The sequence below is a fragment of the Colletotrichum destructivum genome, chromosome 3, assembly GCF_034447905.1.
Source record: "Colletotrichum destructivum chromosome 3, complete sequence".
NCBI classification, from domain to species: domain Eukaryota; kingdom Fungi; phylum Ascomycota; class Sordariomycetes; order Glomerellales; family Glomerellaceae; genus Colletotrichum; species Colletotrichum destructivum.
In genome coordinates, this window is record NC_085898.1 from 5007314 (window position 1) to 5033385 (window position 26072).

General features: G+C 57.0%; 8 protein-coding genes across 8 annotated transcripts; 5 read left to right on the top strand and 3 right to left on the bottom strand.

Moving 5' to 3' along the window:
* Nucleotides 1-1161: 1161 nt before the first annotated feature.
* Nucleotides 1162-2143, top strand: CDEST_05633 (uncharacterized protein; the record flags this gene model as incomplete). The annotated part of the gene is made up of 2 exons (XM_062921792.1): nt 1162-1681; nt 1773-2143. The coding sequence occupies 2 exons, from the start codon at nt 1162-1164 to the stop codon at nt 2141-2143; spliced, it is 891 nt and encodes a 296-aa protein (XP_062777843.1).
* Nucleotides 2144-2229: 86 nt separating this feature from the next.
* Nucleotides 2230-5111, bottom strand: CDEST_05634 (Putative ClpP/crotonase-like domain superfamily; the record flags this gene model as incomplete). Its single annotated transcript, XM_062921793.1, has 5 exons — nt 2230-3879; nt 3943-4144; nt 4217-4495; nt 4557-4673; nt 4736-5111. 5 exons carry the CDS (start codon nt 5109-5111, stop codon nt 2436-2438), a joined length of 2418 nt encoding a protein of 805 aa, XP_062777844.1. The 3' UTR covers nt 2230-2435.
* A 1249-nt stretch (nt 5112-6360) lies between these two features.
* On the bottom strand, nt 6361-7849 carry CDEST_05635 (Putative Macro domain-containing protein). The gene is made up of 2 exons (XM_062921794.1): nt 6992-7849; nt 6361-6919 (listed from the first exon to the last, which is right to left on the bottom strand). Exons 1-2 carry the CDS (start codon nt 7726-7728, stop codon nt 6784-6786), a joined length of 873 nt encoding a protein of 290 aa, XP_062777845.1. The 5' UTR covers nt 7729-7849; the 3' UTR covers nt 6361-6783.
* A 450-nt stretch (nt 7850-8299) lies between these two features.
* Nucleotides 8300-10711, top strand: CDEST_05636 (Putative large ribosomal subunit protein bL25/Gln-tRNA synthetase). The gene is made up of 4 exons (XM_062921795.1): nt 8300-8811; nt 8867-9126; nt 9185-10425; nt 10480-10711. The coding sequence occupies exons 1-4, from the start codon at nt 8468-8470 to the stop codon at nt 10558-10560; spliced, it is 1926 nt and encodes a 641-aa protein (XP_062777846.1). The 5' UTR covers nt 8300-8467; the 3' UTR covers nt 10561-10711.
* Nucleotides 10712-10923: 212 nt separating this feature from the next.
* On the top strand, nt 10924-11663 carry CDEST_05637 (uncharacterized protein; the record flags this gene model as incomplete). The annotated part of the gene is made up of 2 exons (XM_062921796.1): nt 10924-11161; nt 11314-11663. The coding sequence occupies 2 exons, from the start codon at nt 10924-10926 to the stop codon at nt 11661-11663; spliced, it is 588 nt and encodes a 195-aa protein (XP_062777847.1).
* Nucleotides 11664-14016: 2353 nt separating this feature from the next.
* CDEST_05638 (uncharacterized protein) lies at nt 14017-16296 on the top strand. Its single transcript, XM_062921797.1, has 2 exons — nt 14017-15512; nt 15573-16296. The coding sequence occupies exons 1-2, from the start codon at nt 15036-15038 to the stop codon at nt 15693-15695; spliced, it is 600 nt and encodes a 199-aa protein (XP_062777848.1). The 5' UTR covers nt 14017-15035; the 3' UTR covers nt 15696-16296.
* Nucleotides 16297-17432: 1136 nt separating this feature from the next.
* Nucleotides 17433-18431, bottom strand: CDEST_05639 (uncharacterized protein; the record flags this gene model as incomplete). Its single annotated transcript, XM_062921798.1, has 2 exons — nt 17433-17721; nt 17767-18431. The coding sequence occupies 2 exons, from the start codon at nt 18429-18431 to the stop codon at nt 17433-17435; spliced, it is 954 nt and encodes a 317-aa protein (XP_062777849.1).
* A 2755-nt stretch (nt 18432-21186) lies between these two features.
* CDEST_05640 (uncharacterized protein) lies at nt 21187-26072 on the top strand. The gene has a single exon (XM_062921799.1). The coding sequence runs from the start codon at nt 21565-21567 to the stop codon at nt 25711-25713; it is 4149 nt and encodes a 1382-aa protein (XP_062777850.1). The 5' UTR covers nt 21187-21564; the 3' UTR covers nt 25714-26072.

Sequence of the window (26072 nt, forward strand, 5' to 3'; positions counted from 1 at the left end):
TTCAAGCCATGGCAATACCGTTGTTTTTCGCTCGGTAAAGTCAGTGCTCTCACTCGCTAGCCAAAAGAAACAAAACCAGACTATTATCCATCCAAAGTTTTTATTTCGAGGTACACGAGGAAGAACAATCAAGCAGCGTAGCACCTGCAAATTAAACTTCAGGTTCCGTTTCTATGCACAATGTCTTTACGTCTATGCTGCTAACTAATATTGAGGCACTGGTTATGGCATCAACCCAGCCAGACTCTATCTGGATTATGATGTCATTCCATCTCGTCGGTTGTTTCCAGCTCGTATAGCGGAGCAGTCACCTCGCACATCGTTTACGCCCGGGTCTGGTACCAATAACACCGGTCTTGCAGGTGCCCGTGGGCAGCCTATCCACTTCACATACGTCATTAGCATCAGCTGGACTGAAGATTAGAGTAGGCTCATTGGAGTTCCAAATTTCAGAATGTTAATACCATCTAGGTGGTCACGTTTCTTGTCGAGAGGCTGAGAACATGAGGCTGTTCAAAACTTGAAGCACCAACCCTAGGCTGTCTTGGATTTAGGGACCTTGATGGACAATATGTGAAGTGACTTGGATGGCCTTGGCTGCATATGTGTCTTGTTCAAATGCGGTGAGCGGAAAGGGAGTTTGCCAAGGGCCTTGACGGCACGAACGGCTGATAGTCTACCCAATCCGGTTGTTCGAGAGATATTTCCGATATCATTGGCTTAACATGCCCAAGGGTAAAATGGGAACTACTGAACAACCCACAAACCTCCATGTAAAAGTCTCAAAACGCTTGACAACCTCCACGTTTCCATCGAGCCGTTTCTACGTCATCCGTGTATCCAGTTTAAGGATTCGAGAGCCTCAACCGCCAAGCAGCCGCCACCAGGGACCACGATCTGCCTCATAATGCCAAGTTCCCTTGTTCTCTTGGCACCGCCAAGCTCTTGTCGGGCGCAACTGTTGCAACAGAGACGACGATCTCGATGACGAAGGGCAACAAAGCGTGATGGGCCATCCATCCTCGTCTTTTATTTACTTCCGAACTTTCCACTCCACCAGACGGGCTACGGGCCACGCCTTTTTCCAAGTTTTGCATCGTTTTTCTTAGAAGGTGAATCATCAATCCGGGCATCCCTCCCCTAACAACAAACGCCATCATCATGAACATTGCCAACAATTGGTTCCTAGTCGCATGGGCCATAACCAACAGTGTCTCGCCGGCCTCTGCGCAGGCATCAAATACCTCCTCCCTCGACAGCTGCCCGCAAGACATCCAAAGCATTGCCAACGGGCGCGCAAGATACAACTCGACCGGCAGCACGTCGTTCAACCTCGGCCAGGAGGATGACTGGCAACTTTCGTACGGCCTGCAGGACATGCGCGCCGAGAACTTCAGGGCCGGGCATTGGGTCACCATGCAGTATCTAAGCACCTTTCTCAGCGTCCCCGCGTCGTTCATCAGCAGTCCACGCGGCAGCCACACCAGGATCTGCTCTTACAGGATGCCGGGCCAGAATAAGACGCTGGACGACCAGGCTGAGGGCGCTTCTGGGTCGTGTGAGGGAGTGTTGAGCGATGAGTGCATCCAGGCTCTCCTACGCGCGCCGCCGCCTGTAGAGGACGACTGTCCCAGGATAGACCCGGCTGAAGCTTGCGGCTTTGGAGTCATCGTCGGCCGTGGTTCGTGTTCTATTTCCTAGACCCTTCAGTCCAGTTGCGGTGGCTTTTACCCCTTGCTTGATGTTTCTGGTCTCTGATGCGGCATTGCAAGTCGCGCCGTCAAACTTTTCCAGCGGCACGTGTACGCTGGACGGCCTCCGGCACATCGACCTCCCCGAAAGTTATCGGACATATAGCGGCCTCGTCGGAGGCAGCATCCTCCCGGCGGACCGGACGCGGGAGTCGTTCGAGGCCTACGACCTTCGTGTCCGCCAGCCGATCCCGATGCTCATCACGTCCAGTGTGGCGAACTCGGATGAGCGGCACGCTGCGGTGGTCTGCCTGGCCCCGAGCAACGTCACAGACGGCAGTCGGGTGCCCGAGGGAGAGTTTCCGCCATCGGCCGCCAGCGTTCTTTCATTCAGAAGAAACGCTATTTGGGCATCAGTGGCCGCGTGTGTTGTAATAGTGGCGCTGGTGTAGAGGCTGGACGTGGACATATAGTCTACTCCTGATTCAACAGCCAAGCCAGCCTTTCAGGTCCGAACCTGTTTCCTTTATGACGGCTTGTTACAACCGCAAGTTCCTATGAGGCTCTTTGTAGAACATTGAACATGCGCTAAAAGGGAGTAGTTGTAACAGAGCAGAGAGAACGAAGAGGGCAGCATGAACCAATGTAGACGAGTTCAAGCAGCTATCATTGAAACTCGCAAGTCGGATGTACAAACACAAACTATGTCTATCTTAGAGCCAGTATCTAGCAAGTTCCCTCCCTTTAGTCAATAGCCTTCAACATGTACTTGTCCTGCCAGAATCGGTCCGTAACCAATGGCGCGTCGCGGCGGACGACCGCATCACGCTCCTGCAAACGCGAGGCGGCCAGGTAGTTCCTGCGCGTGACCTCGGCCTTGTCGGCGACGTCCCTCTTCGCGATGCCGCCGTACGCGCACTTGCCGCCGTTGAAGGCCGCCGCGGCAGTCGCCTTCCAGACCTCGGCGACGTCTGTGATCATGGGCAGCGTCCAGTACAGGCGGCAGTCGGCGTCCTCGCGGACGAACTGGGCGGGGATGCCGTCGTCGACGTTGTCGCGGAGGACCTGGTCGCGGACGTTGACGGCGGCGGCGAGGCTGCGGTTCAGGGGCAGGTCGTCGTAGCGGGCGAAGGCGGTCTTTTGCGCGTCAGTCGAGGCGTAGGGCAGGAGGAAAGTGGTGTAGGAGTAGATGTTGCTCCAGTCGAGCACTTGGGAGCCCTTGATGCCGCCGACGCCCTCGATGGGCCCTTCGACGGGGAGGCCGCCAAAGGCGACGGACTTGACGCCGCCGTGGAGGCGGAGGAACTCGGAGGCCAGAGTGCAGGTGGAGGCACAGACGCCGTCGTAGAGGATGACGATATTCTCGGGCTCAAAGGGTTGCGGGAGGCCGGTGAGGTTACCGTAGCCGTTGATCTCGACGCCGAGGCCGAAGGTGGCGTTGGAGGTCGTCAGGGGATCGTCAAGGTTCCAGCGCATCAGGGCGGTGTAAGACGTGTTCTGGAAGACGCGGGGCGCGAACTTGTCGTCGAAGGAGGTGAAGGGCTGGTTGGTGAGGTTGTAGTCGTAGCGCCAGTTGAACCAGCTCTCGGCGAGACTGATCAGGTCGCCGTCGTCGCTGGTGGCGAGGTCCAGGTCCGCGACGAGGTCCGAGATGATCTCGGCGGCGGCGATGAAGCCGTCGCTCTCCTTCCAGCGGGAGAAGCCATCCTGCACGGCGTCCGGGAAGAGCTGGCGGAAGAAGTCGTAGCCCTGGAGGATGTAACCGCCGCCGTTCTGCTGGAAGTCGATGACGAGCTTCGTCTTGCCGGCGGCGAGGGCGGCCGCGTAGAAGTCCCGCGTGACCTGTTGGAACTCGGCGGGGCTGGCGCTCTCAAAGGCCGTGAGGGCGACGACGGCGACATCCTCGAAGCCTTCACCCTCGAGGAAGTAGCCGGAGACAACGCCGTCACTGGTCACGATGACCGGGGCCGGGTAGCCCGGTAAGACGGGGGCTGGGGCGGTGGCGTTCGGGGTGATGGTGCCGGCTGGGGTCTCGGACGCCGGGCTCTGCGGGTTGCAGAACTTGGCGTAGAAAGACGGGCCGTCGACGACGCCGGTGAGGTCCTTCTTGACGCGGGCGTGGTTCTCGAACGCGACCTCGGTGCCGTTCTCGAATGTGATTGTCGTGTTGGGTCCCTGGTAGATGTAGCTGACCGACCGCAGTGTTAGTGCAAGTCCAGGCTCAATATCCGGAAGGCTTTGTCTCTCTTACCGAACACGACCGCCGGAGCTGAAGTAGCCCTTTCCGCCGCCAGCGGCCTCGCCGGACTTCTCGAAGAACATGGAGTTGTAAGCCGAGTTGGCATCGCGGTTCCAGTTGGCCTTGTTGACGGTGTCCTCCAAATACTTGGCGGCGTCGATGCCGTTGATGAGCTTGACCACAGACGCTGTCTCGGGCGTGGAGATGACTTCCTCTGCGAGGGGGGGGGGAGGCATCAGCACTGAACAAATTCAAGACGACCAATGACAATGGGGCAATGTAATACCATAGATCTTGATCACAGGCAAGGACGAGCCGTCCTCGCTGATGGACACCAGAGCCCGCTCGCGAGTCCATTCGAAGACGGCCGTGAGCAGGTCGGGGTAGTAGACGAAGTGACCGTCGTGGCCGGGGCCGAAGACCTCCTCGTAAAGCGCGGACTGGAAGGCGTACTCGCCGGGGTAGACATCGTTGACGAGGTTCTCCCTGATGTTGGAGAGGGCCGCGAAGAGGTCGTAGCCCGGGAAGTCGTAGCCGGCTGGGGGGTCCGCCTTGTAAGCGGCATCTTTGGGAGAGTTAGTGAGTGATACACTGAAACAAGTTTTTTTTCCCCATTGGTAACTTACCACTCTGCCACTCTAGGTAAGGATACAACGAGTCCACAAGCTCAATGGCGGCCTCCTTTCCCAAGGGGACCGAGTTGAGGCAGGCATGCGCCAGTTGAGCCGGTACAGTCGGCGTGACTACAAACAAAAGCCCCGTTAGTTGGCTGGGAGCGTCACAGAAGTTACACAGGATTTTGTACCAGTTGGGGCCGTTGCGTGCTGGGCAGCCCAGGCAGCACCAACGGCGGCACAGGGCTCAGAGCCGTTGACCGGGGCCGTGGTGTTGGGGAAGAAGGCGGCGGCGTGGTCGGCGGCTGCGACCAGCAGAGCCGGCACGGCGATGGAGGAGCTTCGCATGTTGGCGACGGAGGTCTTTCGCAACCCGCTGGATCTTCTAGTCAGTCTGGCTGAACGCTGAGACTGAGGCTCAACGTACGTCTTGGCCAACGCCCAGGAAGACGACCTTCTTATACCCAGCGTCACTCTATACTCGTCATCCACTTTCCGTCGACCGAGGGCCGCCGTTCGTTTGCCGGGCCCGGCGATGTCACCATCGCCTGTCGAGTGGGCTCTCATCCCCGACAAAAGAGCTTGTTCCGTCTTCACCACTGGAGCCCGCTAGCTTGAGATGGCAGGTCGCGTTGCGAGGTTACTCCACGACTGGGGACCGGCCCCCCAGTGCCGCGATCCTTAGCCTCCTTGCCGAGCAGGATGCACTGATGCATACGAGCAACCGTCATCTGTCTGCTGCATAGTTACATGCGTAGAGAAAACTAAATTGAGGGCTCGGAAGGGGGGGGGGAGACTTCAGGCCGCAGAGTTTTGTCCCAGGAGTAGACGGCCGGTCTTATCAAGTCATCAAGGCTAAGATATATGAGGCATTACCGCCACCCCCCCAGTTGGTTTGGCCGTTGTAGCGCTGTTGGTTGGCGTCACTCTCATCGCTCTAGTGTTTGTTGTGGAGATCGGTTAGAAACACCTGCTTAACACGGCTTAGGCCGGGAGGGGAGAGCCCCGGTCTGCGGCACAGAATTGCCGGTGTGCGATCGGCCCGTAGGATGCAATTCCCCCGGCCGGTCTTTCGCTGTTTGGGTTCCGGTCTTATGGGAGTAATCGCCTTGAATCGGATGTTTGCTCTCTGCAACGAGCCTGCTCGACCTGCATCAGTTGGTCAATGAGACAACTACACAGGTGCCTCTGCCAGGACTCGCAAGCCAGGCAAGAGACTAGGGAAGTTGCAGGATGAAGCTGGCGCTAATGTGTTCAAGACAAGCTGGTCTAATAAGGCGTGTTACTAACACGACGAGTGATCGTACGCAACTCGAAGGCAAGGTTCAATTGTCTCTTACCGAACTTTCGAGGTTTCTTCTTCTAATAGTCCAAGTGGCCAACGGCACTCCTTGTTTCAAACTTGAAACCGGTTCTTTGTTGAATATAATCATCTTAGAACTGCGAGTGTAATCTAAGGTCGTGTTTCTAACAGGCCCAAAACCTCTAGGGATGGAAACTGTCCTATTAAGCCTGCATGGTGTAGACTTCTTCTCGCCAATCATATAAGAGTGCAAATACCAAGTTAAATGATCTTTATTTACAATACCCAGATGAGATTGTCAAAATGAGTGTCCGCATATTGTACTATAATCCTATTGATACAGGGAATTCTCGTGGCTCTCCATCACTTTAATACGTTCCAAAGGCTGTAATGCTTATTGCAAAAAATCTTCAAGAAAATTCCACAAGATTGGCCAACAGAACTCTTGCTGTGGATCAGAAAGCTGCGATATGTAACTATTGAGGTAGTTATACCTCGGGTCTTGAGTTTGCTGAACTCCCCAGATGTCTACAGCTTTTTCTCGTATTCTGATGTTTTTCACTCTACCAAAAGGCACCCAGCTAGGGTGTGTCATTTCCCGAAGAAGTACCACCTACCGCGATTGGAAGGTTCCATTGCGAAGTTAATTTAACGTGGCCGAATACGGGCCCTAAAACAATCAAAGTTTATGAAAGATGGGCACTCAAAAGTACCCTTCTCTACTGCTAAAAAAGAACAATAATTTAAGTCGACCAGTTCTTGGTATCGTCGCTCTTGATCCTGGGAAATGGCATATGCCAAACGGCTTACTTTTCCCCCGTTCTAACGCCGCGAACCCCCGAAAGTCATTGCATCCATTCGTGACGTCGTTAGCAGTTGGCCTCTGCCAACCAGCTCTCCTGAATCCTGCTGTCGTGGTACGTTTTGTTCCTTCGTCTATTGGGCGGGATCGGTCTTGGGGACACTGGGCAGCTCCGCGGCAATGGCATCGGCCTCGTCGGCTTGCTTCTGGGTCGGGCCGTCGTCTGTCTGCTTGGGAGCAGTGGTCTGGTCGGGGGGAGGGAAGAAGACTCTGAAAGCACTACGTCAGTTTACTGTGCGGCACATGGCAGGGACGAATCGGGGAGGGAAATGTTAGACGTACGGGAGGGCCTCGTTGTAAGCATTGACGTCCTTCATCTCAAAGGTGCAGAAGATGACCTTGTCGAGCTTGTCGCCGTCTTCCCCGTCGAGAAAGTCTCTAACAACTTCGGCGGCAATGGGCGCGGCCTCGTAGCTGGGGTATCCGTAAATGCCGGTGCTAATGGCGCTGAAAGCGACGGTGCGGCAGCCGTGCTGAACGGCGAGGGCCAGGCTCGTCCGGTAGCAGTTCTCGAGGTGATGCTGGGCGGGCGCCGGGTTGAGCTCGTCGTAGACAGGGCCGACGGTGTGGATGACCTTCTTGCAGGGCAGGTTGTAGGCGCCCGTGATCTTGGCGGAGCCGGTGGCGCACCCGTTCAGGGTCTTGCACTCCTGGAGGAGGCCGCGGCCGGCGGCGCGATGGATGGCGCCGTCGACGCCGCCACCGCCGAGGAGGGAGCCGTTTGCGGCGTTGACGATGGCGTCAACGGCGAGCCGCGTGATGTCGCCCCGGGTGACGGCAACCTTTTGGTTGTGCGACGCGTTCGGGGTGTAGAGGGGCTGCGACGAAGGCGTAAGCTTGCCGAGCTTGTAGAGGAGCTCGACAGTCGGGATGTCGGCGGCGGCGGTGGTGGCCATGGTGTTGGCTCGTCGGTTTGCTTGCTTGTGAGGGTTTGAAGGAGATGTGGCAGTTGCCGTCGATGCAGATGCAGATGCAGATTGCGCTGTGGGTTGGCGAGAGGAGGAGATTTGGCAGCCCATGACGACAGATGGGGGACCCCGCGCTAAATTTAGATGCTGGAGTCGTCTCGCGTGGAAGGAGGTAAGGGAGCTTGAGCTTTGGCCTGTCTGGTCTTATCCTTATCAGTGACTTAACTTACCACCTAGGATTTGCTGCTGTTGCCGCGGACTTGTTCAGAGGGAAGGGTGAGTTTGCTTGCCTGAATACTTCCGAGGGATGGGCGAATGGAAAAATCGGCTTCTTCTTTGTTCTTTCCGGAGAAAAAACACTCTCTTTAAAGGCTTTAACGTGTATCCTCGGCTTTTGACCGTTGTGTCCAGAAGAATGCCAACCATGGTTGATAGCTTAGGGTTCTTTGCACCTTGTGTAGCTTGGTAGGTAGGTGTAATAGTACAGAGTACCCTGAAGTCACGGCGGCGCCACCAATTCACCAATACCTACCTAGGTACCACAGGTGCCTTATCGCACTGGCGGGACTGTTATCTTATCCGTGTGCATCGTCACCCTTATCTAATCGGTGGCTGGCCCCCTTTGTCGCGTGTTGCAGTGGGAGAGAGCGCTGTAACCCCTCGTTGGATCCATTTGAGTCATCCCCGCCGTAAAAGAAGAGTGTTGCCCCGCCACTAAACCACACATTTTCCCCTGCTGTGATGCCCAATTGAACGACGCTCGACCATCAAGCGAACGACACGATTGCCACGAGTTGCCTCGAACTTTTCTTTTCGTCTTCCCCTTTATACACCCGATCGAATACGAACCATGGCGGACGCTCCAGCGGACCCCACTGCCAAGCTGGCCGAGTCGACGGCCAAGCTCCAGCTCGATGAAGAGACGGGCGAGATGGTCAGCAAGGGCGAGCTGAAGAAGAGAATGGCGAAGCGCGCGAAGAAGGCCGCCTCGGAGAAGGCAAAGGCCGCCAAGGATGCTGTCGCAAAGGCCGTCGGTGCCGGTGACAGCAAGCCTGCGCCCAAGCCCAAGGCGAAGCCTGAGGAGGTTGTTATGGATCCCGAGGCCATGTTCAAGCAGGGCTTCCTCCAGGAGGTCTACAAGGAGAGACCGTCGGAGAATGTCGTGACGCGATTCCCCCCTGAGCCCAACGGCTAGTAAGTGCTCAGCTGGTCTTACCCTCGTTGCCTGCCTGGCTAACAGCCCTCCCAGCTTGCACATTGGCCATGCCAAGGCCATTGCCGTCAACTTTGGGTTCGCAAAGTACCACGGTGGTGTTTGCTACCTGAGATACGACGACACGAACCCCGAGAAGGAGGAGGAGAGGTACTTCACGGCCATCGAGGAGATGGTGAGGTGGCTGGGCTTTACCCCCTACAAGATCACCTACTCCAGCGACAACTTCCAGAAGTTGTACGACCTGGCCGAGAAGATGATTACGCTGGAAAAGGCCTACGTCTGCTACTGTGGAGGTGGGACTACTCTCAAGAGCCATCGTATCTTTTCATTGCTGACCCCGCCAACCTACAGACACCGAGATCAAGCTTCAGCGCGGCGGCGAGAAGGGCGCCTCCCCTCGATTCCGATGCGAGCACGCCAACCACACCGTCGAGGAGAACCTCCAGAAATTCAGAGACATGAAGGACGGGAAATACAAGCCCAGGGAGGCTTTCCTGCGCATGAAGCAGGACATCACCGACGGTAACCCTCAGATGTGGGACTTGGCGGCATACCGCATCAAGACGGACACGCCGCACCACCGCACCGGCTGGGACTGGAAGATCTACCCGACGTACGACTTCACGCACTGCCTGTGCGATAGCTTCGAGGGCATCACGCATTCCTTGTGCACGACCGAGTTCGTCCAGAGTCGCGTCTCGTACGAGTGGCTGAACAAGACGCTTGGCGTCTACGAGCCCATGCAGCGCGAGTACGGCCGCCTGGGCATCACCGGCACCGTGCTTTCCAAAAGGAAGATTCTCAAGCTGGTCGAGGAAAAGATCGTCCGCGGCTGGGATGACCCCCGTCTGTACACGCTCATCGGCATCAAGCGCCGCGGTGTGCCTCCTCGGGCCATTCTCGACTTCGTCAACGAGCTCGGTGTCACCACCTCCGTCTCGGTCATCCAGATCAAGCGCTTCGAGCAGACGGTGCGCAAGTACCTCGAGCGTACCGTGCCCAGACTGATGATGGTGCTGGACCCCATTCGCGTCGTCATCGAGGATGCCGAGCCCGCCGACGTCGAGCTGGCCTTCTCGCCCAAGGACCCCAACATGGGATCGCACACCATCAAGTTCACGCCCACCGTGTACATCGACCGAGCCGACTTCAGAGAGGTTGACAGCAAGGACTACTTCCGTCTCGCTCCCAACAAGACAGTTGGCCTGCTCAACGCGCCCTTCCCTATCAAGGCCACTTCGTACACCAAGGATGAGACCACGGGCAAGGTGACGGAGATTCGCGCCGTCTTCGACAAGGAGACGAAGAAGCCTAAGGCCTACATCAACTGGGTCGGCACCGAGGGCTCCAAGAAGGTTGAGGCGCGCATCCACAACTCGTTGTTCAAGAGCGAGAAGCCCGACGACGCCGAGGGTGGTTTCCTGAACGACATCAACCCCGAGAGCGAGGTCATCTACCCCGACGCGCTCATCGAGAGCGGCTTCGACGAGGTTAAGCGCCGTGCGCCGTGGCCCGAGGCCGCCGGCGAGAGCGAGCTGGGCAAGGGCGGGCCGGAGAGCGTGCGCTTCCAGGCTACTCGCATCGCCTACTTTGTGAGTTGCCCGCGCACATGAGAACGTAAAAGAGACATACTAACATGCATGTAGGCCGTTGATTCCGACAGCACCGACGACAAGATCATCCTCAACCGTATCGTCTCGCTGAAGGAGGATGCTGGAAAGGTCTGAGTCACTTGTGACTGAGTTCGTGCAAAGGGTTTGGGCGAAAACCGGTACGGAGGATTGGTGGCTGGGAGCTTTCGGAGTTGCATAGACGGGGATTTATAATACCAAACGGAATCCACAAACAGTGGTTGAAGAAAATGACTTTTTGTTTCACACGAGTATAATCGCGAAAGAAGTGATTCACTGCAACTTACATCGAGAATCTATCTATATCAGGTTGTCTTTTGGCCGACTCGCTGTCTATACCGTCACCGCCCACGCAACATACTCACCCGTACACCCACAAATACACGAACGAACATATACACATATACACATATAAACACGGCGAAGACCACAAACGAACGCCGGCACGTTAACACGAGAATGAGGGCCTTCCAGACTCTGTGGCTATTCGCAGCCGCCTTGGCCGCAGCCACATCATGCTCTGTGACGCTCGAGCCGGAGATCACGATGGCTCCGTCGACGAACGCACGGGACGAGCGGCGGTCGTCGATGTGGGAAGAACCGGCCGCGACCTTGGCGTACCACGAGGTCGGCACTTCTGCCCTGCCGGGCCGTATGCTGGATGACAGCGGCGAAGCGACCTGCCCCAGGGACACCGGTATATCACATACCCCTTTTCCCCTCGTTCCCCATTCCTTCCATTCGTCTTTTTTCTGCCTGGCTCGCTCTCTCTCCCTCTGTCCCTCTCTCTCTCTCTTTGTCTTTCCATCCCCTTATCTGTCTTGTGCTGACGGCTTCCGGCCCATCTAGTCGCCTGCCACCTTCCACGCAACTGGAACTGCTGCCCGAAGGGCATGCCGTGCTGCGGACCGGGGTGCTGCGCGCGCGGGTTCCGTTGCGCCGACGCGCGGGTGGGCGTGTGCTGCGCCGAGGGGAAGACGCTGTGCGGCGGGGTCTGCGTCGACGGGGGCTGCTGCGGGCCGACGGGGTCGTGCGGCGGGCGGCCCCGAGAGGTCTGCTGCGGGGGGAGGTGCGTGGCCGAGGGGCGCTGCCGGGCCGTCACCGCGGTGTGGAGGTGGAGGAACGCGGCGGCGGCGGAGGAGACTGTGTGGTGGGGGTTCGTCGTGGTGGTTGTGGTGGTGTTAGTGAACGTCGTCTAATGGGTGGCTTGCGAGGGTGGGGGAGGCCATCTGTCTGCTGGAGGGGAGTGAGGTCATTTGTCTGGGTTAGTAAACATGGTTGGGCAATCGAAGGGATGGAGGAGACATCGATCCTGGTCTTCGGATCTTGCGTGGAATGCTTCTTCGTCCTGGAGATGAGATGAATCGACGCAGGGTGCAACTGGGAACGGCATTGCTTCTGAGACGGGGAGCCAGCGGGCTTTCCAGCACCTAGTTACAGCACACAATGTTGCATTTAACACGAACAGAAACGTAAGACCCTATGCTCAACTTGGTTTCTCGTCGTCCCAAACTCCGTATCTGTATGTGCCTTTCACATGGAAAACCGCCGAGCCTCCAGGCTGCAGGTTATACATCGTACTTGTGTGGTACGTACCTACGATGATGCATGAGGTCAAGTTCGTGAAAAAGGGGTGATTTTCGCCGATGAATCTGCCCGTTAGTTGGAGCCCATAAAGGTCAAGCGTACGATGCATGAGGGATCTGGTGTTCCCCGATCCAGGGCCTTCCTTGCGTCCAACCGAATCCGCAGGATTGAGGGCACGATGGACGAACGCTGTCGCGACTAGGGGATGCTTGGAAACGATGCCCAACCGTGTGGTCCCGTAGTTATGCGTGAAGCGGGCCAGCAATTTAACGAGTCTTTGGGTTGACATACAAAGATATTCGGATCGGCCCAAGGTGAGGTCAGAGTTTTATGAGGGAAAAAGTCTAACTCGATGGGTAGAGGCTCGGAGAAGAGCTGCGTCCCCCAAGGGGCGCGGCGCAGCAGCGATGGCAGTGCCACTGGAGTCGATGGGGGAGACGGAGTCATGGCAGTTAAAAGGCCGAGCAGCCCTCATCCCCATCGGCAGGTCTTTCGGAGAAGAGGAGCCAAGTGGTGATATCGGTCCAAATAGACACTAAAACCACTATACGAAAAGAGAACCTAACTTCCAATGGTCTAGCTAGTATTTTGTCAATCCAGACTGCACAGTATGGGAATCTGAGGCACATTTGGTAAGGGGTGAAAAAGGCTTCAGACGCCGACTCGCGACGGAGGAGGGGGGGGCCTTGGCTGTCACCGGCAACCCCGGCACTTCGTGTGATGAACGGCCGGCTGGATAACCTTAATCGGGGAGCCCGGGCTGCTAAGGTGCTCGTGCCCCCCGACTCCGAGCCGGAGTGAGGCGGGCGCACTCTGATTTGTAGAGATTATGGAGTGCGCGCCTGATAAGGCAGAAGAACGGGGGGCGGAGGGAGGTGTTGGAGCTGTATCTTGCTGTGGTTCGACGGGGCGGAAGCCAATGAATAGCGACGGACGGGGCTATGGAGTGTGGATTGATGCCGTTGCATGGGTGACGATGGCAGCATCGACACCCTTGGAGCAGGGATGGGGAAGAAGAATGGATTGATTGTCGGAGATGATGTGCAAGCTCGTTGCTGGCGTTGGTGTTGGTATTGGTGTCGGTGATGCTATTGCTGTTGCCTTTTGATCGGAAGATCCAAACTACCATCCAGGTGCTTATACGTTACAGGTTTTTGTCTGATTGCCTTCTGTCGGTGTCGGTTGAATGGTCATCATGTCCGCACAGAGCCATTCGACAACGGCGGACCCTGGTGACTGACTGTGCCGCGCTAGGGTTGACGATTTCTGCTCGGCGGGGACCATTGGAGGGGGAGACATTCTAGCAGCTCGCCTCCAAGAGCGGCGCGAGGGCGGGGAAAAGACGCCCGGCTAAGCGAGCATCTGCGGTTTGTTGGCGCGGTTGAAGGCCCTTTTTTTTTCTTTTTTTCTTTCGCTGTCATGGTGCTTTAAATTGGTTTGCTTACTGCACTATGGGTACAGGGGTGGGTACCCTGCGTTACTGCGTTGCGGGCGGGCAGGCAGCCGTTTTTCTGACTCTCTTGCTTCATTCTCAACTGGTTTCCTCGGTGTGTGAGTGTGTACCTACCTAGCATGAGTGAGTGAGTTGAGTGAGTTGAATGAGCGAGCGACTGAGCGAGTGAGTGAGCGAGTGAGAGTGTATTGGTATGTGTGCCCAGCCTTCGTGAGCAGGTGCCCCGCGCATCAGTGCTTGCCGTTCCTGCCTTCTCCCTCTGGCCCTCTGGCTCCTACCTCGGTGCCTCTTCTCCCATATAGCAAGTCCCCTCCCTTGCTGCTCTTGGCTCCTTCCCTCTTGCGATATTCCCTAATAGGTGCTGGCCTACCTTCGGCTACCCACAGCCAGCCTACAGGTAGGTAGGTAGGTAGGTAGGTGCCTGGTTATCCGTCCGTCCTCAGGGCAAACATGTCTGGGTGTCTTAGATGAGTCTAGCCTCTCCTCGCTTGTGCTGCTTACTTGCGCCAACAACCTGCACCTGCATAAGCAATCCTCTTTTCTTCTTTGCTTACTCTTTTCCGTCCCTTTTCTCCCTCTTTTGCCGCCATCCCTCGTCTCGTCCTTTGTCGCCAACCTGCTCTCCTCCCGATTCGCAAGCTCGCGAACCTGAACGTGCGCCTACTTCTTTTCTTCGGCAACGTCAAGCTTCTCCTCGACAGCGATACCCCGACAGTAACACGCTTCATCTGCGTTCGCATCCCATCTCGCTGGGCCGCAGCCTCTCTCACCTCGTCAACGCGAAACTCTCCAGCCGCCAATCCCTCCAGCGATCCCCCTTTCCTTCGTCCGATCTTCTCTTGTAGGGCCAGACAGACGGGTCTGAAGTTCACAACAGCCAGTCGTTTCCATTGCAGTACTGCCGCCGCGACTCTTCCTCAAGACGACCATCCATACTCTGCAAGGTCTCTCTCTGTCTGTCAAAGGCACCACATCCTGGCAGGCCACCCACCACCGCCACGCCCACGCCTCGCCTCTCCACGCGCCCCCAGTCTCCCCTTCCCTGACCGCACTCAACCTCTCAACGGCGATATTCCCGGTAGAGCCACTCTTTAAGCTCAGAGCACTGCGACGCTCCCCTCCGCAGAGACCTCCGCCCAGTCCCGGCGCCCTCCACCTGCGACAGCACTCCTCTCTCGACGCCGCGTTCCCTTGGCACCCTGTGCACTGGTACACCCGTACTGGACGTTGCAACGGCCGCCGTGATACCTAACAGCCCCTGACTTACTGCGTACTGTAGAGGCGAGTCTGTGGTGCAGCACCCTACAGGCTTAGGGCAGATACAGCATACAGTGTAACTTCTCGCCTACTGCCGGCCCCTGGATCTGCCTTGCAATCCGGCGTTCCATCCAGACAGGCTTCTGCCTCCGGCGATTCGCTCCTGCTCCGGGCTGTTGCTGGTCGCAGTCGAAGCTCCCTTGCTGAGTCGCGTTGCGTGCCTGTCACAGTACCTGTACACCTAATATAGAGTCCATTGGTTCAGGTTGCAGCCATGCCACCCTCGTCCGCCGCCTCGCCGCCCCCAATCCTGGCCATCACGGCTACTTATTTCCAGCTGCTGGCCCAACATTTACCCCGACCCGTCTACGAACTCCTCTGCAAGACTCAACATCACATCGCCCGTGTCTTGTCCTCTACCATCGTCGTCCGCCTACACTCGACCATCCCCCCAAAGATGCGACGCCCTCTAGGTTTCTCGGCCCTGTTAGTCGTGCTATTTCTCATCATCGGCTTGCCTGTCATCCTCGCCCAAAGCGAACCCTTCCACTGCTACCCGTACCCGCCTGCCGACAAGCTCGCAAGTCCCTTCATCACTCTACAGCCGCATTGCTGCAAGGGCCCAATTGACAACAAGCTAAGGGTCGGCACCCAATGTGAGCTGGCCAACGGAGGGAAATACAAGACCAAGTTTGGACAGGACTTGGGAACCTGTGCGACGGGCTGGGTCGACGCATGCTGTATGCGATTGGTAGGTCTACATTGCAGCACTCCCAGCCGAGCCAGACCAACTTACTGACCATGCCTACAGCACTACCCGCCTGAAATTCCGCGACCTGACATGTCGTTCTGCGACGCCGGTTTTCTCGTCAAACCTGAGTCGAAGAACATCATCAATGCTCGAAACTGGATCCCCGAGAACTACGGCGTTTGATGGCTACCGACTAAGAGTAGAAAAGAGGCAACAGAACAACAAGGACGCGCTCACCCCGAGCCTGCAGTAGAGGGCTCGCGTTTGGCACCAGCGGGGCTTTGCGCGACACGTGCACATTGATCACCACTGCTTCCCATGAAGAACCAGGATCTACGTCGTGAGCTGAAGGCCTCGAGTGGTATTCCAACTTCAACAACAACCTACGGAGCCTAGGGATTTTTCGCCAAAGCCGCGGTTTGGGGATGGAAAGAGTCTCGGCCAGAAAAACAGAGAGGCCGCCCTGCGCCTTGTTGAAAACTTGGAACGATACACGCTGCACGACGAAGAAACATAGACATTTTTTGGGCGGGTTTTGCGGGCGATGAGCGCGTTATGAAGGCACGACTGCAACGTATCGCCCTTGAACGAAATTACCCAGGGGCTTTCGCATTTTATATACCCAGGACGACTGAAATTTAATTATTGCTTGCATCTTATCTTGTACAACAGCAACACCCGAACTTTTACGACGAGTCGCCAGATGAAAGGTCCGGGGAGGAACAAAAACAGATGACCCATCGACGTTGGCTGTGCATTCGGCGGCAAGGCGGCTTGGATGAGGGCGGGGGGGCGTGGGGTTCACTTCACATGTGTGTATTGCTAGGACCGTCACAAAATCGGGTGTCTGTCAATCCGATGTGCGCTTTCCTCCAAAGCGTCCAATTCTCGTCGGTCCTCGTCGCACACGATTCGCTTATGATCTAGGGGCGCACTGGGCCCTGAACACGGAGGTGATGAGTGTATGACGGCCCGAAAAGTCGCCGCGGCGTTCCCTTTGATCTTTTTTTTTTTCCAGCCAAGAAACAACACATAATGCTAAAAGGGGCCAAAGCCGTCGAAACAGAAAATGACCTGACTTTCGATTGCTCACTGCGCCCGATCAAACTCTCCAAGACGGATGGGCCCCCTCCTCGGTCTCGGAACGCACGTATCTTACCGCAGGTGAGAAAACGAGGGCGGCGAACCGGGTGATGCAGTCGGCCGGCCGGCCCTGTGAGATGGGCCGATGCAGCGGTTCATGAGATGTTCGGTCGGTCCGGCAGGGGGGAAGGGCTAATCCGCTTGTCTCCTACAGCGTAGCTGACCAGAATTAGGCAAAGCATGGCTGTCATGAGCCCGGGTCGACCGCGAGATTGCACCGACGTGTCTTCTCTGCACCTTTAAGTATGCAGTTGTTTAGCTCAACTCGCCTCAGCCGTCCTGGCCGTGAACCTTGGGCCCTGTCATTGCTCTCATATGACCCCCGTTGACTTTGGGCCGCGAATCGTGTTGCCAGAGAGCGAACGAAAATATTTGCTGGAAACGCCCACAATGGATGTTTGGGTTGCGATATCGAATGTTCGCTAACGGGTCATGCAAGAACGAATAGAAAGAAAAGAATTCGTCCACCGACGAAAGATAACCATATCCAGCGATCACGGCTTATCCTCTGTATCATTTGACTTAGGATGAGGATGTAGGGGGCTTGGACTCCAGTCCGGATAAGTTTTGTTTCATGTAGACTTTTTTCCTCCTTTTCCTCGTCAGAAAACAGTGTAAATGCCGTCGTCAATGGACCCATCCTTTGCTCCCCGTGCATCCCTAGATTCAAACCCTCAACTCTAGAACCTCAGCCCATACAGCCGTCCCTAGTATATATTCTTCTTTAGCTGGGCGTGGTTCCTTCTTTGAGGTAGCCAACGCGTCTCGCGACTCGCGTCAGGCATCCGCCTCCCCGATGAACCGGAACGTGAGCCCCCTGACCTCCTCGCCCTCGCCCATATCGATCACGCACCGGACGACTTCGTAGTTGTCTGTCTCGTAGTACCGGAGCGCATCCTCCTGGTCCTTGTCGGCGACAAGAAAGGCATGGCCCTCCACGGAGGCCGTCCCGGAGGCCGTCCCGGAGGCCGGCGCGTCAACCAAGGCCCTGTACTTCCCGCCCCAGGTGGCCAAGACGCCGCCTCGAGTCTTGGTGGGTCGGTAGACCGGCTCGACACCGAGACAGCTCTATAAGACGGCTGGGTCGGCCAGGGTTCCGTAGAAGAAGTACCAGACGGGGTAGTGGTCCTGAGCCGGAAGCAGTCGTTGATCGGACTCGGAGCTCAGCCGGTTGTGGGGCAGGGTCGCGCCGGATCCGAGAGTGGGGTGGACAGAGGCGGCGGAGAGGTCCTTGTCGGCTTGGGAGTAGCGGACGAAGGTGGGCTGGAAAACTGACCCGATCCGGGAGAGTTGGGCGAGGAGAGACTTCTTGGTCGCCTCGTCAACCTTGCAGAAGGAGACCGCGGCGCCGGTGTCGTCAATGCCGATGAGCCGGGAGGGGGGTAAGGCGAAGGCGCCTCCGGCCCGCTTCACAATCTCGGGGTCGGAGAAGGGGCCTTCTAGCTTGAGGAGGTAGGTCGCGGGCCTGGCCTTATTTTTGGTCTGCAAGGCGGCAGCCACTGGTGACTTGATCGGGGAGAGGGTGCAAGAATATGCATACGACTCCTTGTCGTGCCCTTGGGCCTCCTTGTCTGCGCGGACCATCTCCCAGTGATGTTCGGACACCTGCCTGCGCGCAAAGTTGGACCGGTGCTCCTTTATCTTCTGCGCGGCTTCGAAGTAGGTGTAGCCCAAGAGAGACTGCCACCTCTTGACGTCGTCAGAGTTCGGCTCGGTGTCCTCTGGCTGTGTGGCGGCGAACCGTGCCATGGATTCGAGCTCGTCGAGGAGATCCATGGTGGGGGGGTTTTTTTTTTGGGTAAAGGGGGTGGGAGGGGTTCTTGTCCTGGTGATTGTGACTTTGCTTGATATTGTAATAACGGTGTTGGTGGGGAAAATGTGATTTATGTTCGTCGAAAACTATTGGAAAGTGTTGGTGTGATGTATTGTCAAGATTCTCCATGTGCCTGCCTGGTGACTCAGATGAGGGTTTCGGAGATGGCTGTTGTTACCTGGCTGGCCGAGTGTGCGAGCAGACCAATTCTGCCAAACCTACCTCATCTGGTTGAAGTACAGCCTTGCCTTCTCATCTCTTTAGTTCTCAGTAATACCCGGAATCGTTCCAGACTGGTTTACTGCTGGCTTACAGGTATCAACCGCACACCGCGGCCGCGCAGCTCGACCCCACCAGCTACTTTTATGTCTGGTGTTGCTGCATCCAATCCGTCATCTGAAATCTACTCAGCAATACATCCAACCGCCTGTTACCAAGCCTCTCTAGAATCCAGCAGGGTTGGATAGACGTGGTTAAAGTAGCCCCTTCTGAAGATCGCACCGGTACATGACACGAAAAGAGAGCAAGCACAAGTCGGGAAACACAGCAAAGTGTCAAACCTAGCTGGCATTGTGCTGTTCTAAGCACGACGTACGACAGACCAAACTTACACTTCGCCCCCCAAGCTTCCCTGTGCAGTATACCCACTTGCATCAGTGTGTGGCGCTGGAGGGTAAAAAGAAAATTGTGCAACCAGCGAAAAAAAAGAAATTCTTCCCTTCCAGAATCGAACTAGAGACCTTTCGACGACAATGTAACCATTACAGTCGAACGTGATGAACCAACTACACCAAGGGAAGATTCAAGGCTAAGCCTTGCTCGGTGTGACGAATGGGGCGCTTTGTGGACCTATGTTTTGATGCGTAAAGTCTCGGTTCCACCAGTGACGATGTTCAACGCAGCATTTGGAGTTGTTCGCAACCTCTGGGCTTTGTAGCACGAGCTCTGGACTATGAATAATTGTATAACGATGATTTAGAGATTCACTAGAGATCGTAAAGAAAACATGTAGCCTTCCCGGGCTTGGCTGGCGGTATCCGGTCGCAGTGTTCGTCAGTTTTAGCCTCGAGAGGGGGACGGTGCTGGGATGACCCAACTACCTAGGTAAACTTTCGTATTGGGGCGACGAAACCAACAACTGTTCTGCAAAACTGAATCGTTTAACAAAATGGTACAGCTAGCGTCTGAAAAATAGCGCACGATTTATAAATAGGCACACCAACCAGCAACGACAACATCGAAGACTCTGCGCAAGGTTGAGACTCGTCACATTAGTATGAGAGAGAGTAGGTGGGATATGTGCTGCCATAAGCATCTCTTGATTGGCTCTGTCGCACAAACCGTCCCATCCCGAAGTGGAGCCAATGGATCAACTGGGCACGTACCCAACGACCTGATCCGACCTGGTTCAATCCTCTTCTTCCTCCTCCTCCTTCTCCTCCTCTCCCGGGAGACAGTTTCTCCATGTTTCATCCCTTCTTTCCCTAACACCCACTTCACGCTGCTGAGAGAGCTAGACCGAATCTCGACTCCGGTTGTTCTCAACTCTTTGGTCACTTGAAGACCCGATGACCCAAAATGTTTCCGCTTGTTGCGAAGTCGCGAAGTCGCCGATTGGACAAGCACCCTGAAGGGTTCTGCCTCCCTCTGCGAGCAGCGAATCAGGCCATGCGGTCCGCTTACAGGTACACTCGTTCGTCTGCGTCTCCCTGCTAGCTGCAGATCGCTCTCCACGTTTCTCCTTCTTCTTTGGCGTCTTCATCAAAGTTCGAAAGGGGTCCCCGCAAGGCCGGGGCCGTTCCTAGCCCAAGCAAGCTATGATCCCAAGCTGCAATGCGACGCCGCCAGACAGCCAGACAGCCAGACTAGCGCGCCAAAGCCCACACTCTCCTCGACTCTCTGACTCCTTACTCCTAGGAGGGAGTTGAGCACGGAAAAGGACCAGCCTAGCTAGCACCGGTCGAAACCGGGGTCTGTGACACCATGTCATACAGCCGCCACACGCGGCAGTTTCATACCACCCAATCAGGGCTGCCGTACCCCCAACATCCGCCCGCCCATCGCCAGCCTTATCCACGGGCGTTCGACCAGCCTGCTTCTGAAACTGGCCCGCTGTCTCTGCACGTCTGTCGCCCTTGGCCGTGCCAAAGTTTCTTTCTCCGTGCCTGGCTGCTTGTACCAGGCGGCCGACCCACGAATTTGGGACGAAAAATAGCACTTGAGGAACGCCGAGGTGACAGAAGACAGTCGACACAAGACAGCTCGGCACCATCTCTTTTGGGAGGGAGGACGACGACATTCAATCTGCAGTCAGGGCAGAAGCTAGCCCAGCCAGCCAGCCATGCGACGTCCGTCTTGGCCCCTCCCCGCTTTTCGTCCCGAGGATTGACGAGTCCTTCTCTTATATCATGCGTGAACCTGTGAATGCCCGTGGGTTGCGAGCAAGGCCCTTCCTGTCTCCCCCCTCCCCCCTTGAGCCCTGGGATTTGGTCTTCTTCCCTTGTTCTAATTTCTAGCTCTTATCTGACTTTTGTATATCGAATTGCCTCATCCTGGGCTGGCTCCAGTTATAGGCCCGAACTGTAGGAAATCCCATCCAGATTGCTCGAAACATCCGTCGTTTAGGCCCGGGAATTCATTCGCGCGTCTACAAGTGAGAAGCATAGGGCAACCTTTCCCCGCCCCCCCCTCTCCGGGACTCGTCCAAGCTCGTACGCCGGGAAACCAAACTTGTCGCCGTTGCCACCCTCTTCAGTCCGGCTCCCACCAACTTCTTGCCTGTCAGTCGCTCCGCTCTTTTGTTATAACGCCATTTGGGTTCAATCTACTCGCAACAAGCGCGCTCTTGTTCCCTGGTCTAATCCAGAGGATCGACGGTACACCCCAACATTGATCTTCGTTTTCCTTCCCGCTCCCAAATAGTCCGGATAGAAACAAAACACCGGCCCGGCACACAAACGCACACAAACATATCCGAGCCCGAGACGACGATGAACATCACGCTGCGGTAGAGCTTCCTCTCCCTCCCTCTTCCGACCGGACTTGTCCGTCGCTCGAGACGACTACACCTCCTACTCGCCCGCAGGCCGCCAATCGATGGCATCAGAGGCGAGGGCCAGGGCAAACGTGCCCCGTCGAGTAGGGAAGCAGACGACGAATGGCATGGACTCGTACCATCGATACGTCGCAGAGTCTTCCTCGCCGCCGCTAACGTCGATAAAGACGACGACAACGACGACGACAACGACAACGACAATGACATCAACGACGTCGCAAGGCGACCTTGTTGCGCGGCCGTATACCAGCCACTCCCTTTCCTTCAGCACGCCTCGCCCTTCGACGTTCGACCAGGCTTCTACTAGGAGTAACAGCGTTGCCGAGTCGCCAGCGCGGCTAAAAGTGCCCGATATTAAAATCACGAGTCCCGCCACGAGTCCTGGGAAGACCTCCACGGCCGGCCCTCGATACTCCTTGACACCTCGTCAGACGACGTTCCCTCGGCCAGTGACGCAAAGGTTGGCCGTTCCCGCGGTGAGGCCGCTTCCGCCTGCGCAGCCACATTTGCCACCGGGATCAAGGGTTCAGCAAGTCCAACCGCCGCTGGCGTTAAGACCGCCGATCACAGCTTCGCCCGATGACTCACGCAAACGAGATGGGCTAATCGATGTTGCGCTGCCATACCGGCCGTTCTATCTACAGCGAAGGGTTCTCAGCTCTTTTGCGGTCCTGTTCGCCGGGCTTCTCGTCACTGTGGAAGCCGTGTTAGACTTATCAAATAAAAGAGGGGGACTTGGCTCGCCCGAACACGGGTTCAGGTACCTGTGGCAGTACGGCTCGGCCTTCATCTTCACCTGCATTGCGGCGCTCTGGGCGAGACCTGAACACCAAGCCAAAGCAAGCGCGCCGTGGCTGCGGATGGCCAAGGGACCCGCGAGCGTGGACCGGACCCTAATGCTCGACTACGTCTTCATGTTCGAGCCCTGGACGATCGTCAAGGCGGCAAGAAACCGAGACTGGCTCGTTGCTGCGGCGGCCACCGTTGGTCTGACGCTAAAGATCATCATCGTCATTGCTGTCGCCCTCGTCAGCCCGACCTTTCAAATCGTGACGGCTCGAGGGGCGAGCTTGACTCTGCACAACGCGTTTGTGAACGACCCCACGGGTTTGCAGAACGCGGGAGCGCTGCCCTTCTTCACGATGACTGCTCTACAGACGAGAGGCCTGAGCTTTCCGGATGGCACCTCGAAGCAATTCGCATTCCAGTCTTTCTCGGCCGATTTGCCTGCCACCGCTGAGTTGCGCACAAACGTCGACGGCTTCGAATCCGATATCGAGTGCGAGCCAGCCCTGTTCAACCTTACCGGAGTCCAGTTCATCCAAGCCTCGGACACTCAGCTCAACGTCACCGTGTCGACCCCGGCCTGTGTCATGACCCAGACGATACCGAGCATGTCACTCCTCGGCTCTACGCTGCCAACATTTTTCATGGCCTTCCAAGCCGGCACGTGCGGAAACTCGTCCTTTCCCGATGACGGACGCGTTGTTGTAATGGCCGGGGCCATAACCATTGATCAGACAACTGTCCCCACCCAGAGCGGTGTCTTCAACGTTCCCATTGCCGGTATCGTCACCAAGTCTGCGGCTCTCATCTGCCGCCCGTCGTATCTTCTGACTAGAGTTCACGTAACCAAGAACAACACCCAGCTCATCAGGATCGAGCGGAACCCCTCCGCCGGCAACAAATCACTCGACAGAGTCCACCCGTGGGACGTTGTCCAGGGGCATTTCAACTCCTACCCAACCGATTCGCAGATTTTAGCCGCGATGCCTGACGTCAACAGTTGGTACCCTGGCGCCGTTACCGTCGCGTCCGACGCCGTCATGAACTCGGTCGTCGCGATGGAGGTCCATGATCACGGAGTGCCTCCGATCGATACTTTTCTGAAGACGGACAACCTAACGCAACTATCGACGGCGTACTGGAGGCAGTACACTGCGCTTGTGGCACGCAATTCGATGATGGGGGCGACGCAGGAGAAGTCCACCGGCACGGCCGTTATCATCGGCGAACGCCTCAACGTCCGCCCGATCCCGGCGCATCTACTGTCCGGGCTTCTCGGCTTCGTCCTCGTCCTCGTGTTGGCTGCAGTTGCTCTTGCGCCCGCCAGAGGCTTCCTGCCCCGAAATCCGAACACGATCATCAACATGGCGGCTCTGCTCGGTCATAGCCGCCAGCTTCTCCAGTGTCTGCGCGGCACGGGTGCCGCGCAGATATCCACCATTCGAGAGAAGCTACTAGGAACGAAGTACTACACCGGAGTCGAACCATACGAGAAGGCCGAGAAGGAGGCGAGGGGGTACTTTAAGATATTTGGCGGGGCACCTCCGCCGCAGAACGCACCGCCCGAGTTCGTTCAGAGCGCTCGCTGGAGACACCCGCTACCGCTGAATCCCTGGGCACGGCTGGCCGCGGTGGTCACCATGATTGGCATGATCGTCTCTCTCGAGGTCGTCCTCCGCATATCGAATGCCAACAGCGGCATTACAACTATCAAAGCCAACACCGACAGGCACTTCCTGTGGACCACTGGGTCCGGGGTTATCTTTGGCCTTGTGGTCCTGTATCTCGCTGCGGCGGACTGCGCGACGCGATGTCTCGCCCCCTACGCGAAGCTCAAAGAAGGGGGTTCCTTTGAAACGACGGTCGACGTCGACTTCATGGACAAATCGAAGCCCATTATTCTCTACGACGCCGTCAAGACGCGAAACATTGCCGTCGTCTTCACCACCACAGCCCTTCTTGTAGCATCACTTCTCGCGACCTTCTCAGGCGCGCTGTACAGTACGACACCGATACCTTCGACGCGTCCCGTCAGTCTCAAAGCGCTCGATAGTTTCGTCAACGCCTCTTCGCCGTGCCCGACGTGTACCACAGACACGCTGTTGGCCTCCCTGATCCTCGACGCGAACTTGACGTTTCCGTCCTTCACGTTCGAGGACCTCAACTTCAACAGCCTGCAGCTGACAGAGCGGCTCGACATGCAGGACGGCGCCGGGACGATCCTCGTGACGCTGCCGGCCATCCGCTCGCGACTTGAATGCAGACTATATCCGCAGTCCGAGATCAACACCAACTTCACCCTGCCCGACCTGCCGACGCAGCAGTTCTCCTCCCAAGAGATGAAGATCGACATCGCCGGCGAGCCGTGTCTGGACCCGTCCATTAAGTCCAATGCCGTCTTGCCGCCAGGTGTGTTGCCATCCTCCGTCTTTGGCGTCGCCACGCCCCGGTCCGCCACATCGTCCCAGTGCTCCGACTTCACCTACGTTTGGGGCCAGCTCGCCGACAGCACGCCGTCGCAGGTCGGCTACATCTCGGCCATGGGCTGCAATGAGACGCTCGAGACGGTCATGGCCAGCGTCCGGCTTACAGGCGCGTCCCTGCACGTCGACCCGACGTACCCGCCGGTGCTGCAGGAGAACACGGCCAGGCCGGTGACGTTGAACCTGCTGGCGCTCCAGTACGGCCTGCTCGCCAATCTCACGACGGGCAACCAGCTCGACCCGTTCTTCAGCTCCCTCGTCACGTCCCGGTTTGCGGTGCCGGCGGGCAGCCTGGGCGATCCGGGCCTCGGCAAGAGCGGGCTCGTGGCTGACGCCATCGTCAGGCAGCACGGCATCCTTCGCGCCCAAAACCTCAACGTCAACTCTCGCCGCCGCCTGCCGGATGTCGCTGCGCAGGACGTGATCCCGGCTATGCTCGAGTCCACCTCCGTCACTTCGCTGCGGCGGCTTGTGCAAGACAGCCCCTCGACACGCATCATTCAGTCCGTTCTGGCACTGCTCGTCGCCCTGACGCTCTTGGCCTGGCTCCTCACGCCGGGGACGGACTTGATCCTGCCGCGAAACCCGTGCAGCATCGCCTCGATCGCGGCGCTGCTCGCGGACGGCAACGTGTTCGGGTTCCTCGGGCGCGGCGCCGAGTGGCAGGCGACGGAGGAGATGAAGAGGAGCTTCCTGGACGGCAGCCACTCGATGGGGTTCAAGATGGGTTACGAGCGTGTGCGGAGGCGGAGGGGTGCCGAGGACCTAAACGGGGGGTCCAAAGGTGACAAGGACGTGGCGTACGGGATCAACGTTAAGCGCGGCGGTGGCTGGGGCGGCGGCGAGGATGTCGGTCTCGGGATCCTGGCTCGGGTGAACCGAGCGCAGAGGGGGTTTGTCAGGGGCTGGGGGAAGATGTGAGGTCATTTTGTCTTGTCACATCAGGCTGGGAAAAGGAGACGGCAGTTCCTTCGTCTTGTTTTTCTTTCCATCTGTTCTTGTACCACCACCCACGCTCTGTAAGTGTTTTGTTTCAGATAGCCTGGAGTTCCTATGACGGGGGTTTTTGTTTTTTGGGATGATACCACACGACCGAACGCGCTCTTCAGGGGGATAGGGAGATAAAACTGCACCAGGAGTCCCGGCTTGAGATCTTTATTTTGCATTATGCTTTGGCCTAGGTAGCCAGTCCTCTATACTCACTATTCAAACTCGTTGAGTGGAATCCAAAAACCAGACACTGCGGAAAGCGATAGAGACACCGATTGAGAGAGCGACGC